General features: G+C 38.0%; 2 protein-coding genes and 1 non-coding gene across 4 annotated transcripts; all 3 read right to left on the bottom strand.

Moving 5' to 3' along the window:
* Positions 1-202: 202 nt before the first annotated feature.
* LOC111995827 (uncharacterized) lies at positions 203-3236 on the bottom strand. Of its 2 annotated transcripts, XM_024027773.2 has the most exons (2): positions 2811-3236; positions 204-2411 (listed from the first exon to the last, which is right to left on the bottom strand). In XM_024027773.2, the coding sequence occupies exon 2, from the start codon at positions 2383-2385 to the stop codon at positions 1054-1056; it is 1332 nt and encodes a 443-aa protein (XP_023883541.1). In that variant the 5' UTR covers positions 2386-2411; positions 2811-3236; the 3' UTR covers positions 204-1053. The 2 variants fall into 2 exon arrangements, with proteins under 2 accessions (XP_023883540.2, XP_023883541.1); XM_024027772.2 differs by lacking the exon at positions 2811-3236 and having other exon boundaries at positions 203-2798.
* A 182-nt stretch (positions 3237-3418) lies between these two features.
* LOC111995828 (uncharacterized) lies at positions 3419-4348 on the bottom strand. The gene has a single exon (XM_024027774.2). It carries the CDS (start codon positions 4231-4233, stop codon positions 3556-3558), a length of 678 nt encoding a protein of 225 aa, XP_023883542.1. The 5' UTR covers positions 4234-4348; the 3' UTR covers positions 3419-3555.
* A 67-nt stretch (positions 4349-4415) lies between these two features.
* On the bottom strand, positions 4416-4487 carry TRNAD-GUC (transfer RNA aspartic acid (anticodon GUC)). The gene has a single exon. It is a non-coding gene; the product is annotated as a tRNA-Asp (tRNA).
* Positions 4488-14968: the final 10481 nt, after the last annotated feature.

Below are 14968 nucleotides of genomic sequence, written 5' to 3'. Positions count from 1 at the left end.
CCAGTATTCTATTTAAAAAGTTTTGTTCCTTTTTTAATAGGATCGACAAAACTTTTTTTTTGACACATTTTTAAGTGGAGGAGATAGGATTCAAAATTTTGAACATCTTTGTTAGAAACATTAAGAAATGTGGTTTCACTTAAAGGTTATTGGCTGCTAGGGATCATTCCAACATTAATAAGTGTTATACTTGAATAGCAAGTACTTCACAACGGACTAAACATTCCTATAATTTGAAATTTCTCATAAACACCGTTTTACTTTTTGTGGAACCTATTAAAAACCTACTTCTGAAAAGAGAACAGAACTTGCATATTCCACTGGTTTGTCGTAGGGCATATGATGAAGATGCATATAATCACACTCACTACTGGCAAGCTTGAATAATGAACTTACAGTTTGACATAGTAGCTTCCATGAAAATATGAAACTTATAAGTAGTATCCAAAGCCTGAGATTTTCAATTTTCTTTCTTTAGAGGCATTATATTTTATACAGTAATTTCAAAACAAAGTGATGAAAATTTGGAATGACAAAGAGAAGGAATAAAATTAAAATAAGCATGCTTACCTCCACAATAAAGAGTAATAACCCAGTGTACTTGGCACCTTGAATGTTTAGGAATGGTCACAGCTTCCTTCGGATTTAGTTAGTACTAGAAAGTCTGGAAAAACATAACTATACAACAAGTCAAGCTTAGGTTCTGCCTCACCTTCTTCACATAAAGCCTCATCTGTTAGAGACTTCCATCATTATCATCTTAAAGCTACTAATGCACAAGTGCCTCATCACAAGCCTCTCCCCTTTTGACATAGATTTCCTGATTACCTGGCTTTGCTCCCTCTTAACTATGCAGTCTCACAACCACAGTTAAACCTTATAAAGTCAATACACAAACTTCTTTGGACCATCCATATCTTTGTGATATACCCCTTCCCCTTCCTCCTCCCCAACTTTTCCCAAATAGAATAATGCAAACAAAGCAAAGTGACTTCATTTAATTGTTGCTCCATTCTCTCTTTCAAAATTGGTTATGAGGATCAAGTCACCATTTCATTTGAATGGAGAGTAGTATTGACAATAATTGTCCTTCTTGTTCCCGTCATTTGATATGCAAAGGAATAGCTTCTCATATGCAGCAGCCATCTTTGTGGATGTGAACAACTCCAAACCTCTCTGCCAAGCAACCTGGCCTTTCTTCTCCAGAACTCCCCTGCCATCAACCCAAACTTGATAAAGGGCAGTTTTTAATGAAGTTACAGTTGGTGAAAATGTATAGCCCATTTCGGTACCAACAATCACCGACCCTGTAATGCTGGCCAGCCTTGTCGCCAATACCGGCTTACCAGAAATCATTGCTTCTAACAGAGTATGATCTAATCCCTGAGCTCGAAGAGTTGGGTTTATGAAAATATCAATAGCATTATAAAACCTTGCTAGTTGAGCTTGTTCCAGTGGCCCCATGACTAGCACATTTGCCCCAAGATCTCTGTATCTAACAGCCCAAGGACCATCCCCAGCAACAAGAACAACACTGGTTTCCCGAAATGTATCATTTTCCTTGAATATTTCCCTTAGAGCTTCGAACATAAGTGGGTGTCCTTTGTCCTTTACTAATCTCCCAGCCATCCCCAAAACCAATGACTTAGAGTCTGGAATGCCATACTTTTGCTTAAATTCCCTTCCCTTGGTAACATCTGGCTTGAAAATCTCCTCATCTACACCATTGAGAATAATATGAACTCGTTCTTCAGGGAGCATATAGATTCTCTTCAAGACATCTCCAACATGATCACTTGTAGCTACATGGTGGGCATATCTTGGGAAGAATTTCACCTCTTCAACAACCTTCATAAGTCTTTGAGTTAATGCATTTGCCTGTGGTTCTTCAGGATGCCGCAAAAGCTCTTGAATGATGTCAGAATGAATGGTTTCATATGCAATCCCATGCCAAGTAACAGCTAAGTTAGTCACATTCTGGGATCGCGTATGCAAGAGCCCAACACTTTCAGTGTGGATCATATCAAATGGCCTTCCAGTTGAGTTTTGAGTTTGAAATAGCTTCCAAACTGAAGCTTGGTCCAGATAACCAGCAGCTGTAGCTTTTGAGAGGTGAAAATATAAATTGCTGATTGGGTATCTCGGGAAGGAGGTGTTTGAGGGAAAAGTGGTGAAGATGTGAAGCTCGTGGCCTCTTTTGGCAAGGGCAAGATGGAGGGTCAAGGCATGCCGTTCAAGCCCACCTGCTTGAGATCTGTGAGGCCATTTCTTGACAAAGAGTGCAATCTTAAGAAGTTTAGGAGGTGGTGTTGAGGGAAAATGAAGATGATTCCATGCAGAAGGGAATGTGAGGAGGTCAATAGCTTGATTCTGCTTTTGCTCCATTATTTGATTACGGAAATAGCATGGCCCTGAGTAATGACACCAACAGAGGAATGAGATGAATGAGAAGACTGAGAGAATGAAGATGATGCAGCAGAGAGAACGAAAGCTCATAAAAGTATTATGACTATTTGCCATGGAAGTGAACATTCAAATTGTGAGGCCAGAAGGAAATTCTATCTAGTTTTTCCTTGGAATAATAGCGTGTGAAAGAAGTGGAAAAGAAATTCGGTTTCAAACATCAGGATTAGATCTTGGAAGAAATTGCTGTGGCTTAGAAGATAGAACATATTCTTCAAAATGAAGGCAGAGAACCTGCACTAACTCTCATAATCTCTTTGTTTGTTTATTATGTTTCTCATCTGAAAGGCATCTGCACATGGTTACTGCTAGTTTAAGTAAAGCATATCCTAAAACGAAGACTATACCTGTTGACCAGTTTATGCAAGATGAACTTTGGTTTTAGCAGCAATACCATTGACTCAATGAACCAAATTAAGCCAGCCCGAGTTGTTCTACGTCCTTGGAATATAGCAAGAAAACAAATTTGAAGCCATTATCACTGCCAACTACCAAAAGAATAGTAATATCAAAGCGAAACCCAACATTTATAAACTGCAGAGTCTACCAAATTATGAACCTAAACCACTAAATTAAACAATCTGTTACGGAGTTTTCATCTCTTTCATAATTCATAGAATATCACAAGTACTTAAAAGGATCTAACTTCCCTGACTATCCACGTTAAGAAAGCAAAATGTCAACATGAACCAATTAAAAAACACATCATTTGGTAATTCCAACCTCATCTCTCTATATTTTATTCCAAATTCTCACAGCCACAAGAAGTATAAAATTATCAATAGAGACACTGAAATTTCCCAAAACTAGCACAAATTAAGCATAATGTATGATATTTCATAATTCTAAGAATTAAAAAATTAATTCAATTGATAAAGTATCTTGTTTTCAAATAATAACCCTTGCGTAAAAATACTAATAAAGCCAAAAAAGAGAGAGATCTAACAATTGACACAATCATTTTAGATATCTACAAATACAAATAACAGTTTATATGAAACATATATTGACAATTTCTTTTAGTTTTATAAAATATGATTTCCACCTCAAAAAAGAAAAAAAAAAAAGAAAAAAGAGATATATTCCTATTTCCTAGCGAGTAAAGGCGTGAAGCACAAGAAAAACATAAACCACAAGTGCTACAGGAACTAGAATCACCAGAGGACCAATTGCAGCATAAGTATACAAACTCCCACAACCCAATACACCTAACTTGATCTGAACCAAATCCACCAATGCCATCATCAAAAACCCACATCCGATAACCGACCCGGCTGCCGAAACGAGCATCCCGGCCCGCAAAGTGGCTGTGTTAAGGTGCCCCATGGCCATGGCATTGGTGCCACTAACAGCACCAGTACCACCACTAGTCCTTATCTCTCTGCTACGCGTGGTGGTGATCTTGATGGCTTGTTTGAGAGTCAAGGCGATGAGGCTGGAGAAGAGGAAGGAGCTGAAGGAGTAGACGTGGAAGGCTATGAGGTCCTCGGCGATGGCGGAGCCGGCGGCGCATGAGGCTGAGTCGATGAGAACTGATTTGGGGTCGGTGGTGGGGTACCAGGTGAGGCCGAGGAAGAGAGCGAAGGCGAAGAGGGAGTTCACGTTGACGATGCTGTCTAAGGCCATTATGTGGATCGATGTTGTCGTCAGTTTACGGCGTGAGTGTGATGACACGTCGGACATCTGCGGCTGATATGTGGCGGCGGAAATGAGAGCGGAGGTGGAGGAGGAAGAGGAGGAAACATTTTTTCTGTTTCTTGAGAACAGCATATTTTTATTTTGTGTGGTTGTGGTGTTGTGTTGTGTTTGCAAATGGTTGAGGAGTGGCGTTAAAGTTTGAAACTTTGGGGGGAATCGAAGGTGGCGTGACTTCACAGGCAAGGAAAAAAGGACAAATATATATATATATATATATATTTTGATTCTTTTGGAAGAAAAAGAAAAGGGCCGCGCGCCGTTGCCGGGGATCGAACCCGGGTCACCCGCGTGACAGGCGGGAATACTTACCACTATACTACAACGACTTGTTGATGCTTGCCGATCAAGTCTTATTATTTATTTCATTCATAATTTGAGATGCCCAAGGTTTTTAAAAGTGTATTACCTAATTTATTAATCTAGTGGTAATCAAGAATTATAAATATAGTAGCTTTCATTTGCTTTGGACATGACTTAATTGAATGCACCAAAAAACCATATAATAAGGTCTTTATGACATTAAGAAACAACCACAACAATGTGAGACAATTAAGTGTGCATTTGAGAAGTAATGAAAATTATAAATTATTTCACTATTAAGTTTATTTTTGTTACTATTTATAGGCCCCATTGCACTTTTTGGTACTATTCATAGGCTCCACTATATTATTTTAAATAACTTTTACTTTTATCTACAGTACTTTCAGCAATAAGTTTTTAGTTTCAGCAAAATAAGCAGTATCCAAACAGACCCTAAATGTTTTTCTATGAGATTGTTTTGTTCCTAAGCACATTCTTATATTATGGATTTTTTCTAAGAAACATTTAATAGGATTTTTTTTTTTGGTAATAGTAGTAGCATAGAAATATTGAGTAACAAACTGAATTTAAGGCATTATGTGCATGAACCAGTATAGATAAGGTTGAAGGATATATCAACCTAATTTGATCTTACCGGGTTATGAAATTTCCAATACAAATCCATCATATGTGTAGAAATTAGCTCAACCCCACCCATAAGGGTTGGGTTGGTGAGTTATGCTTTCTTGCTTCATGCATTATAAAATTTTGGGTTTTCATTAATTATTTAAGCACATTTTTTAGTGGATTATTACTTTCTTTTCTTTTTTTTTTTTGATAATTTAATAGATTATTACAATCAACATAATATGCCTAAATTATATTCTAAATTTCGAAATTCATCAAAATTAGCTTTCAAAATACCAATATAAATAAGCCAACAAAATTAAAATATGGGAAATTAAATAAAAACCTATAATTACAATTTTGTATAGGTTTCCTCTCCAAAAAACAAGCAGAGGCAAAGAGAAGATGTGAAATACAAAATTTTTTTTCTTAGAGCATCCACATTGGTGGAGCCATAAATTTAGAAATCTGGCTCCACAAAAATCCACTTTATCTATTTTACCTTCTCACTTTACAATACACCCAACATCAATGGATTTGTATTTTTAGCTATTTGATTAAAATAATATAAAAAATTCATTAATAAGCAGTGTGAACACAACCAAAAGATATTTCTATATCTATATTCTAGATGAAAAAGGATAGTTGAGCTGCTTGTATTTGGCAAAACGACACTAAAAAACTTAAAACGGTAGAGTCTTAACAGATTGGTAAAATTACATTGTTGCTCCTAAAAATATATATGAGCTGAAAAAAAACGTTGGAGCTTGGAGCCCTTTTTGGTCTTTTCCTCTATAATTTTCTCCTGACACATTTGGTAGAAATTACTTTGTTACTCCTAACTTCATTTGTTAGGTAAAGAAAAAGTGGGGGCTTTTTAGTCTTTTTATTGTCAACTTTATGGTGCTGCCAGACATTCAACTTTATAGTGCTGCCAGCTGTGTTGCTTTTTTGATGAAATTACCATCTTGATTCCTAAGTAAATGGGTAGGCTAAAAGTGTATGAGGGCATTTTTGTCTTTTTGTCTATTAACCCTAGAATGTAGATGCTTCTTGAATATTGCCATTTGTGTCTTCCTTGTCATTTTGTTCAGCTACTTAACTTCTTTACATTTGCAAACAGAGAAGAGGGTGAGATACAGAGATGAGAAAAAAAAAAGGGTCAGTTGTGAGCCAACCGATAGAGAAAGAGGAAAAAGAGAAAAAAGAGTTTTATTTTTTATTTTTATTTTTCCCATGTTTTTTGTTTATCCATATGCACACAAAAGTCAAAATTTTCTCCCAATTTTATTACTTGGATTACCTTGCTGTTAGGGTTCAGAGAGAAAATTTGGGAATCATGATTGCTTTTGGTTTAGATTTTACTAGCATACATGTTTTTTTTTTAACTTATCCATATGCACACACAAGTCAATTTTTTCTCCCAAGTTTATCACCTCGATTACCTCATTGTTAGGGTTCAAAGAAAAAAAATTTAATGGTTGCTTCTTCTCTCCATTGTTCTGCCATAGCATTCAATTATCAATACCATCGCTCAAATCAGTTTTTTCATTTATATAGATGTATAGATACATTGTAAGTGCGGAAACAACCCCTTCAAGCATCCTCATACCCTCTTCCATCCCTTTAAAGATCACAGTGAACCTCTCCTTAGAGAAAGTATCTCTTCCATCTCTCTTTCTCCTATATTTTTCTTGGCTTTTCTCATCTCAATTTTGTTTTGATTAGTTGCCTGGTGTCGGGGACGTTTTTGCGACAATGGCCGAAAATGCGAGAAAGGCCCAAATCTCCCCCTTGGGTTCTTTAGAAGTGTTTATTGTGGAGAATCAAGCCCAAAATTCCAAATGTATAATGAACAAAATGCTAATGGTGCTTTGACAAGAGAAAATCAAAATGCTTATAACAAAAGTGCAGAAAACCATAAAAAACATAACAAGTCTGAATTTCTACCCACAGTCACTTAGAAGAGGGAATTGAGAGAGGTTGCGAGGAAGAGAGGGAAGGTTCCCCTATACCCACATTTCTACCCCTAAGTTTCGGAATTGTGAGATTATTGACTGGCTGAATGGGGTTTGGCTTTGAAGTTTCAGGTATATGAATAGAACGTGGCTGCCCCCATTTTGAATCTGATTAGGGCCTTTTGTATTGAACTTGGGGTGCTCTAAGTGACTGGTTTTTGAGTAGTGGAAGAGGCTTTTATCCCTTATGATATTATTTTGGTGTTTTGGCTTAGGTTGCTTTTATTTAGGGAAGAGGTTGGTATGTTTTTAGCATGATTTTGGAAATAAAGTGGATTTCCTTTAGTTGGTTGCCTTTGGTCAGAAATTTCAGACCATTGGGAGGGTCACCTAAGTGAGGGCTAGCAGATGGAGTTGGCCAATAGGAGCCAACGATGTTTAAAGGAAAAAAATGGTTTGGGCAGAAACTTTAGACCACAGTCACATAGAGCATAAAAGCTATTTTGGGGTGGAAATTTTGGATACAAGACCTCCTCCATGAGCCTGAGGTGCTACCAGTGTCCCTTGCCCACTTAGTAGCACGCATGGGCTAGGCTTATGTAAAAGGTCTGAAAGGAATTGACGCATACCCTCCAAACCACACTTCCTCAATTTTCCCAATAAGTTGCTTGGGTTTGGGCCATGCTTAAAAGAATAAAATATAATATAATACATGAATTGAGCCCACAAGGAAATCGGGCTTGTACGAAATGTGCCGCGAAAATGGGTATCAACATTAGCCCCCTGAGCACGCATGGCGCTTGCAGCATGTGTGTGAGGAGTTGATGTTTCCCATTACTTGTAGATGTCGAGGATTTGGGAATTAATTTTTTTTTCCAACTACTCCCCCCCCCCCCCTTTTTCTTTTCTCTGAGATGATACTAGTTGATGAAGCCCATTTGTAGAGATGTCGTGGTCACGAGTCCAAGAAAGTCGAGTTGTAACCAAGTGATAGATCCAACATGAAATGCTCCTTGATTCTTATGTCCACATGTAGCTTTAGATATATATATATATATATATACATATATTTTTTTCATACTTGCAATGGTAACTTTAGCATTTATCATAGGATCTTTCACTTCCTTGACACCTTGGTGACTTTGGCTTTCCTTTTTTGTATCCTTTGACTTTCATTCTACATAGGTGCCTTTAGAATTTCTTCTATTAAAGCCTTGGACTTTCACGCCACTTACTTGCTTTAGTTCTGCACCAGCTAACTTTTCTTTCTTTTAGGATTTAGCCCACACATCATTTGCTTCTTCCTTATTTCTTTTCTTCTCATTTTAGTGGCCTTCACGCCACTTTGCTTCAGTAGGCCCCTTTTTCTTCTTCTTCTTCTTCTTCTTCTTCTTCTTCTTCTTCTTTTTTTTATTTTTTTTTTATTTTTATTTTATTTTTATTTTTTATTCACGCCACTTTGCTTCCCTAGCAAAATAGCTTTCATATTTTCTTCAAGAGCTATGAATATTTGCTTTAACCCCCATTTGGCAGTGAGATGATGGCAGTGAAATGGTGGAGATCTTTTTTGGTGGAGAGCATAAATTTGAAGAGCTCAGCACCATCCATCGTTCAAAACGTCAGGATTTGGGTAGGACAAAGTGCTGCTGCTGAAGAAGAGTGGGAACCCGATAATATGAAGCAAAGAAACTTTGCCAACGACAATCAAAGAAGGTCTGTGGCAGCCCGCTACCCATGGCCATGAGCTCGTTGGTACCAATGGTGGTGAAGCCTACGGCAAAGAGAAAATAACCTTCTTTGCTAAGGAGCAAGGTTACGCTATAGGAATACGATGCTGATCTTGGCGATAAATTTCTAAACCCTTTTTTTTTAGCATATTAAATAAAGGTAAATTCGTCGCTGACCTTGGTGAGTTGATTTGTTCATTGTGGCTATCTCTTGGTTGTGCTTGCTAATATGTTGAACAAATTATTGAATTAAATTTGAAAAGTGGCTTTTCGTTGAAAAAATGATAGTCTCATTGCGTCGATTCATGAGGTTGAGCCATTTTTTTTTAATTTAAGCCAAAAGCTCATGTTGAAGTCAATTTCCAGTGATTCTGATAGTTGCAAGGCATGGAGCTTAGTTTGCAATGCGGCTATGCTTGACTTTGAGTTGGCCATTGTAACGACCTCGTCTCCAACTGTGTAGATATTGTCTGCTTTGGGACCCATACCCCTCACGGTTTTGTTCTCCCCCAAAGCACACAACAGTGGGGGAAAAAGCCTCTACACATTGAAGAGAGATCATTCCTTATAAACACATTTCCATGTGCTTCCCTAGGCGATGTGAGATTCCATGGAATGCAAGACCCCCATTTTTTGGGTCACTACAATCCACCCCCCTTACGAGCACACGCGTCCTCGTGTGTGGGACCCACACTTCCGACTAGGGCATGGCTCTGATATCATCTATAACAACCCCGCCCCAACTGTGTAGATATTATCCGCTTTGGGACCCATACCCATCACAGTTTTGTTTTTTCCTAGGTTGCGTTGGGGAAAAGACCTCTACACATTGAAGAGAGATCATTCCTTATAAACACATTTCCATGTGCTTCCCCAGGCGATATGGGATTCTATGGAATGTAAGACCCCCATTTTTTGGGTCACTACAGCCATCATGTTGGAAGTAGAATGAGTCGATAACTGACTGCAATTTTGACTTGGGCATATAGGGGAAAATGATGATGAATGAGAGACCATCTTGAACCTCTATACAAATTGGACCATTGGGATGCTTCAATATTTGAGTTGCTTGATTGTTGGTAAATCTGGTGAGATTGTGTTTACCAAGATTAGTTTTGACAAATCTACAATCATGAGCGATGAGCGATATTGCTTCTTGCCTTGGGATAGTGTATTTGGGGTGGAATGGAGCAAAGATATCACTTGCCGATGTAGTATAGAGATAAGGCATAGCCACTATGTGGGCATGGTAGCCCCCTGTATTGTGTCCTTGTGACAAATGCAAGCAGAAGATACAGCCACAAGTTGTTGCTTTGTGCTTGTTGTAATGATGTGGAGATAGTTGGTTGAGACCATTGGGATGGGCGGTAACATTAAGACACTCAAAGGTGTTATTGATTGTGCAGCGTTGAAGCCAAAGTTGCCAATGACTATATATATAGGAGGGGTGCTCTTAGTGGCTGTCCCTTTCCCAGCTCCAAGCAGTATGCATTAAGACATGACATCTTTAAGGCCGAAGAAGGTTGTCAAGCGTTGGAGAAGCATAGGCGTTTACTCATATGCAAGAAATTTCATGCTTAGAGTATTATCATTACTTGTTTGGCCGCTTGACAATTGTAAAGTATCAAGTGTTGAGACCATTGAGTAAAGAAGGTGTTCCATAGCTTTTTTGCTAGAGAGTGTCGGTGTCGAGATTGGTGACTTCACAGAGCGTCTATTGTTTGATCATGGTATTGTTTGTCTAGTACAGAGATGCTTATGTTTGTGGCAATGGTTTCTTGTAAAATGACTTTGGCATAGACAATCGTGATGTCGTTGTTGGCACCTTCATTCTCGAGGCCAATTCCATTGCCAATGTATCATTTTCTAAGATTGAAGCCGCTGCGAGTAGCAACGTAGAACTACAATAGATGGTACCATGGCAGCTGTTAGTAACTTTGAACCATTTTGGCCTGTCTCTCACTTGCAACTTTGAAGTAAAGAAGAGAGCGACTGCAAGCTAATCGGTGCAAAACTACAAGTGCACAATATCATAGTTTTATAGTAAAGTGATGAGAAGAGTATCGTCCTCAGGGATTGGTAACTTACTTTTGACAAATACCAAAATTATGCTAATCTTGATTTTATTTAGAGAAGTCACTAAGATTTTTGTAATTGAAATTTAAAATAAAATCAATTTAAAGAAACTATTCAAAGGAAAAAAAATATGTTGTACGAAGACCAAATTAATGGGAAGAAAACTTCTAGGAAATCGATTTCACCTAATTCCTCACTATGCTTTACTCATCTAGTTAATTGAATTTAATTCTCGCTGTTTGTTAGCAATCTCCAAAAAACATCCAAAAGCCTCTTTCAATAGTCAATTGGAAACATTCTTGTTCATCAATTTACACAAGAGTATGCAATTTAATAAAGCAAGAAAGCATTAAGACCATTTTAATACTACACAGGTTCATACAAGTCTTTCGATCTCTATATTTACCTATGCCGAAATATTCAAGATCTATCCTATAATTCCCTCTTTTGAAAGCAAATCACAAGATCAAAATCATCTAATTAATAGCCATTTAATTAGAAGCAATAAACTCAGAATAAATCAAACAAACATGAAAAGAATTAATTCAAATTAACATAGAAAAACAAGCATAGTTCGGAACTAGATTACATCGTTTTCCTAGAATAAAAAAAAATTTAGTTCATGCTAAAAATTAAATTCAACATAAACGAATTCACCATAATGTTTCTGAGAAGATTTGAAGGAGAAAATGAATACAAAAATCTGCTTCCGCCTCCCCTTTCTTTCTGCGTTAGCTTTAGCCTCTTTTCTGCTTCAGCCCTCTCTTTCTTTTCTGTTTTAGCTTTTTTTTCTTTCAGTTTTGGTGCCCACACTTTCTGCTTGTTAGAGATATATATTAGTCAAATTAGCCAAATGTAATAGGCCCAAGCTCAGTCCTGCTTGTATTAGTAGTCTAGGATTTAGTCGCCTATATATACTCATGTTATGATTCATTGTAACATAGGTTATTGTACTACACTCTTATACAATAAAGATGTAGCCCTTAAGGGATTCCCCCATGGATATAGGCCAACAAGGTTGAACCACGTAACCTTCGTGTTCTCGGTGTTCCCATTCTATACTTCTCTTTTCACATTTACTCTAGTATATACAACATGATATAACACATCGTTGCTGTTAATACTATTTATTTAACATGGTATCAGAGCCAAACTTCATTCTTGGCATCAAACAAACATCTCTAGCAAGCAAAGAAGATTCTCACATGCACACCACCAATAGAAGTCACACATGCTTGTCTGCTGGATCTAGACTCCACGACATCTCGCAGCCACCATGGCTCACTGCTGTGTCCAGATCCTCAAGCCCAAGCAATCCGTGCCACTCCCTATCAAATTTGTGCACATCAAGCCTTCGCCTGACGGAACCAACAAAACAGACGTGCTCCACGGCATATCACGATTAAAACCCAGAAACCTGCCTGAAGAGCTCATGCTAATGTCATTAGGTGACGTCATCATTCCACATCAGCATGCCACGCATGCCCTAAGCCACGTCAGCTAACCACATCAGCAATGTCACCTCGTCAGCACCACGTCACCTAGCTGACGTTGACTTGGACCGATCCGACCCAGACCACCCGGATCTGACCTATGAGCTCTGACCGTTGACTTTGACCTGATTCGTTGACTTTGACTTTTGCGTTGACTTTTGACTAAAGTTAAAATTCCCAAAGGGGCCTATCTTGCTCAGTTTTTTTGCGTAGATTTTGATTTTGGACTCCGTTTATTCATTTAAAACTTCAAAATTGGTCAATTGGCATATTCTTCATTGTGGTTTCTTCAAAGTCATTTTTCAAGGCATCTTTAAGTGATCTTCTCATGCTTATCCAACCTCAAGCCTTCATCAAGCTTCCGCCTTGAGTTTGAGGGAGAGTGTTAGAGATATATATTAGTCAAATTAGCCCAATGTAATAGGCCCAAGTTCAGTCCTGCTTGTATTAGTAGTCTAGGATTTAGTCGCCTATATATACTCATGTTATGATTCATTGTAACATAGGTTATTGTACTACACTCTTATACAATAAAGATGTAGCCCTTAAGGGATTCCCCCATGGATATAGGCCAACAAGGCTGAACCACGTAACCTTCGTGTTCTCGGTGTTCCTATTCTATGCTTCCCCTTTCGCATTTACTCTAGCATATACAACATGATATAACACATCGTTGCTGTTAATACTATTTATTTAACATGGTATCAGAGCCAAACTTCATTCTTGGCATCAAACAAACATCTCTAGCAAGAAAAGAAGATTCTCACATGCACACCACCATTAGAAGTCACACATGCTTGTCTGCTGGATCTAGACTCCACAACATCTCGCAGCCGCCATGGCTCATTGCTGTGTCCAGATCCTCAAGCCCAAGCAATCCGTGCCATTCCCTATCAAATTTGTGCACATCAAGCCTTCGCCTGACGGAACCAACAAAACAGACGTGCTCCACGGCATATCACGACCAAAACCCAGAAACCCGACCGAAGAGCTCATGCTGATGTCATTAGGTGACGTCATCATTCCACATCAGTATGCCACGCACGCCCTAAGCCACGTCAGCTAACCACATCAGCAATGTCACCTCGTTAGCACCACGTCACCTAGCTGACGTTGACTTGGACCGATCCGACCCGGACCACCCGGATCTGACCCATGAGCTCTGACCGTTGACTTTGACTTGATTCATTGACTTTGACTTTTGCGTTGACTTTTGACCAAAGTTAAAATTTCCAAAGGGGCCTATCTTGCTCAGTTTTTCGCGTAGATTTCGATTTTGGACTCCATTTATTCATTTAAAACTTCAAAATTGGTCAATTGGCATATTCTTCATTGTGGTTTCTTTAAAGGCATTTTTCAAGGCATCTCTAAGTGATCTTTTCATGCTTATCCAACCTCAAGCCTTCATCAAGCTTCCGCCTTGAGTTTGAGGGAGGGTGTTAGAGATATATATTAGTCATATTAGCCGAATGTAATAGGCCCAAGCTCAGTCCTGCTTGTATTAGTAGTATAGGATTTAGTCGCCTATATATACTTATGTTAGGATTCATTGTAACACAGGTTATTATACTACACTCTTATACAATAAAGATGTAGCCCTTAAGGGATTCCTCCATGGATGTAGGCCAACAAGGCTGAACCACGTAACCCTCGTGTTTTCGGTGTTCCTATTCTATGCTTCCCCTTCCGCATTTACTCTAGCATATACAACATGATATAACACATAGTTGCTACTAATAATATTTATTTAACACTGCTTCAGCCCTTTCTTCTTTTCTGTTTCAGCTTCAGCGCCTCTTTTTTCTTTTCTTTTTTTTGTTTCAACTCTCCTTTTTGTTTCAGCGCCTCCCCTCTCTTTTTGTTTAGCGTGCCTCCCTTCTTTTTCTTTCACATGTTGCCCTTTTTTTAAGCCCAACATAATGCTCTCTTCAGCCCAAAACATTCCTTTCTTCAGCCCAATATTCTCTTTTCAGCCCAAAACGTTTCTTTTATTTGAATAAATCTTCATTTTCTTTAAAACTGCAATAAAATTTAAATAACAATAATGAAGTCCAAAATCAATAAAAATAAATAAAATTAGACTAAAGTTTAAAGTTGAGAAGTGATAAATTATGCTAAATTATGCAAGTCATCAAACACCCCCAAACTTAGAACTTTGTTTGTCATCAAACAAAAAGAAAATAAAATAAAAGACAACTATAGACACTATCAGCTAGACCCCATAGAGAAATATCATCACTCACCAAGCCATGATTTGAATTTAGATTTCATCACTAGTAACTTACTCTTTTAACATCAAAGATAGCAGGAAAATTAACCAAAAATTTAGCAATTTGTCAAGCAAGAGTTAAGCATTTACTTCAACCTAAAGCTAAGTCCTTGAGTGTGTGTGTGAAATAGTCAATTTAACTCCAAACCACAAGCAAATTCAGATAAAAGTAGAACAACTGAAATCAGAAGAATTCTCTCAAAACTTAACCCCATAAGTCCAATTTTCAGAAATCCTCTCCACTAATATAATCAAACACCAAAATCAGAGATCAAAAGGTCTTTAATCAAGGTTGTAATGACAGGCCACAGGGTAAGGGCTAAGAAAGAAATGGATATGGAAAATCAAAGCGAATTG

Source organism: Quercus suber, unplaced genomic scaffold (assembly GCF_002906115.3).
Source record: "Quercus suber isolate HL8 unplaced genomic scaffold, Cork oak 2.0 scaffold_37, whole genome shotgun sequence".
Taxonomy (NCBI): Eukaryota; Viridiplantae; Streptophyta; class Magnoliopsida; order Fagales; family Fagaceae; genus Quercus; species Quercus suber.
This window is presented reverse-complemented; position numbering and strand designations above follow the sequence as displayed.

What these genes read in the sequence shown, in the direction of transcription:
- LOC111995828 (XM_024027774.2), bottom strand. Translation starts at nt 4,233, where the DNA reads ATGCTGTTCTCAAGAAACAGAAAAAATGTTTCCTCCTCTTCCTCCTCC.
- LOC111995827 (XM_024027772.2), bottom strand. Translation starts at nt 2,532, where the DNA reads ATGTTCACTTCCATGGCAAATAGTCATAATACTTTTATGAGCTTTCGT.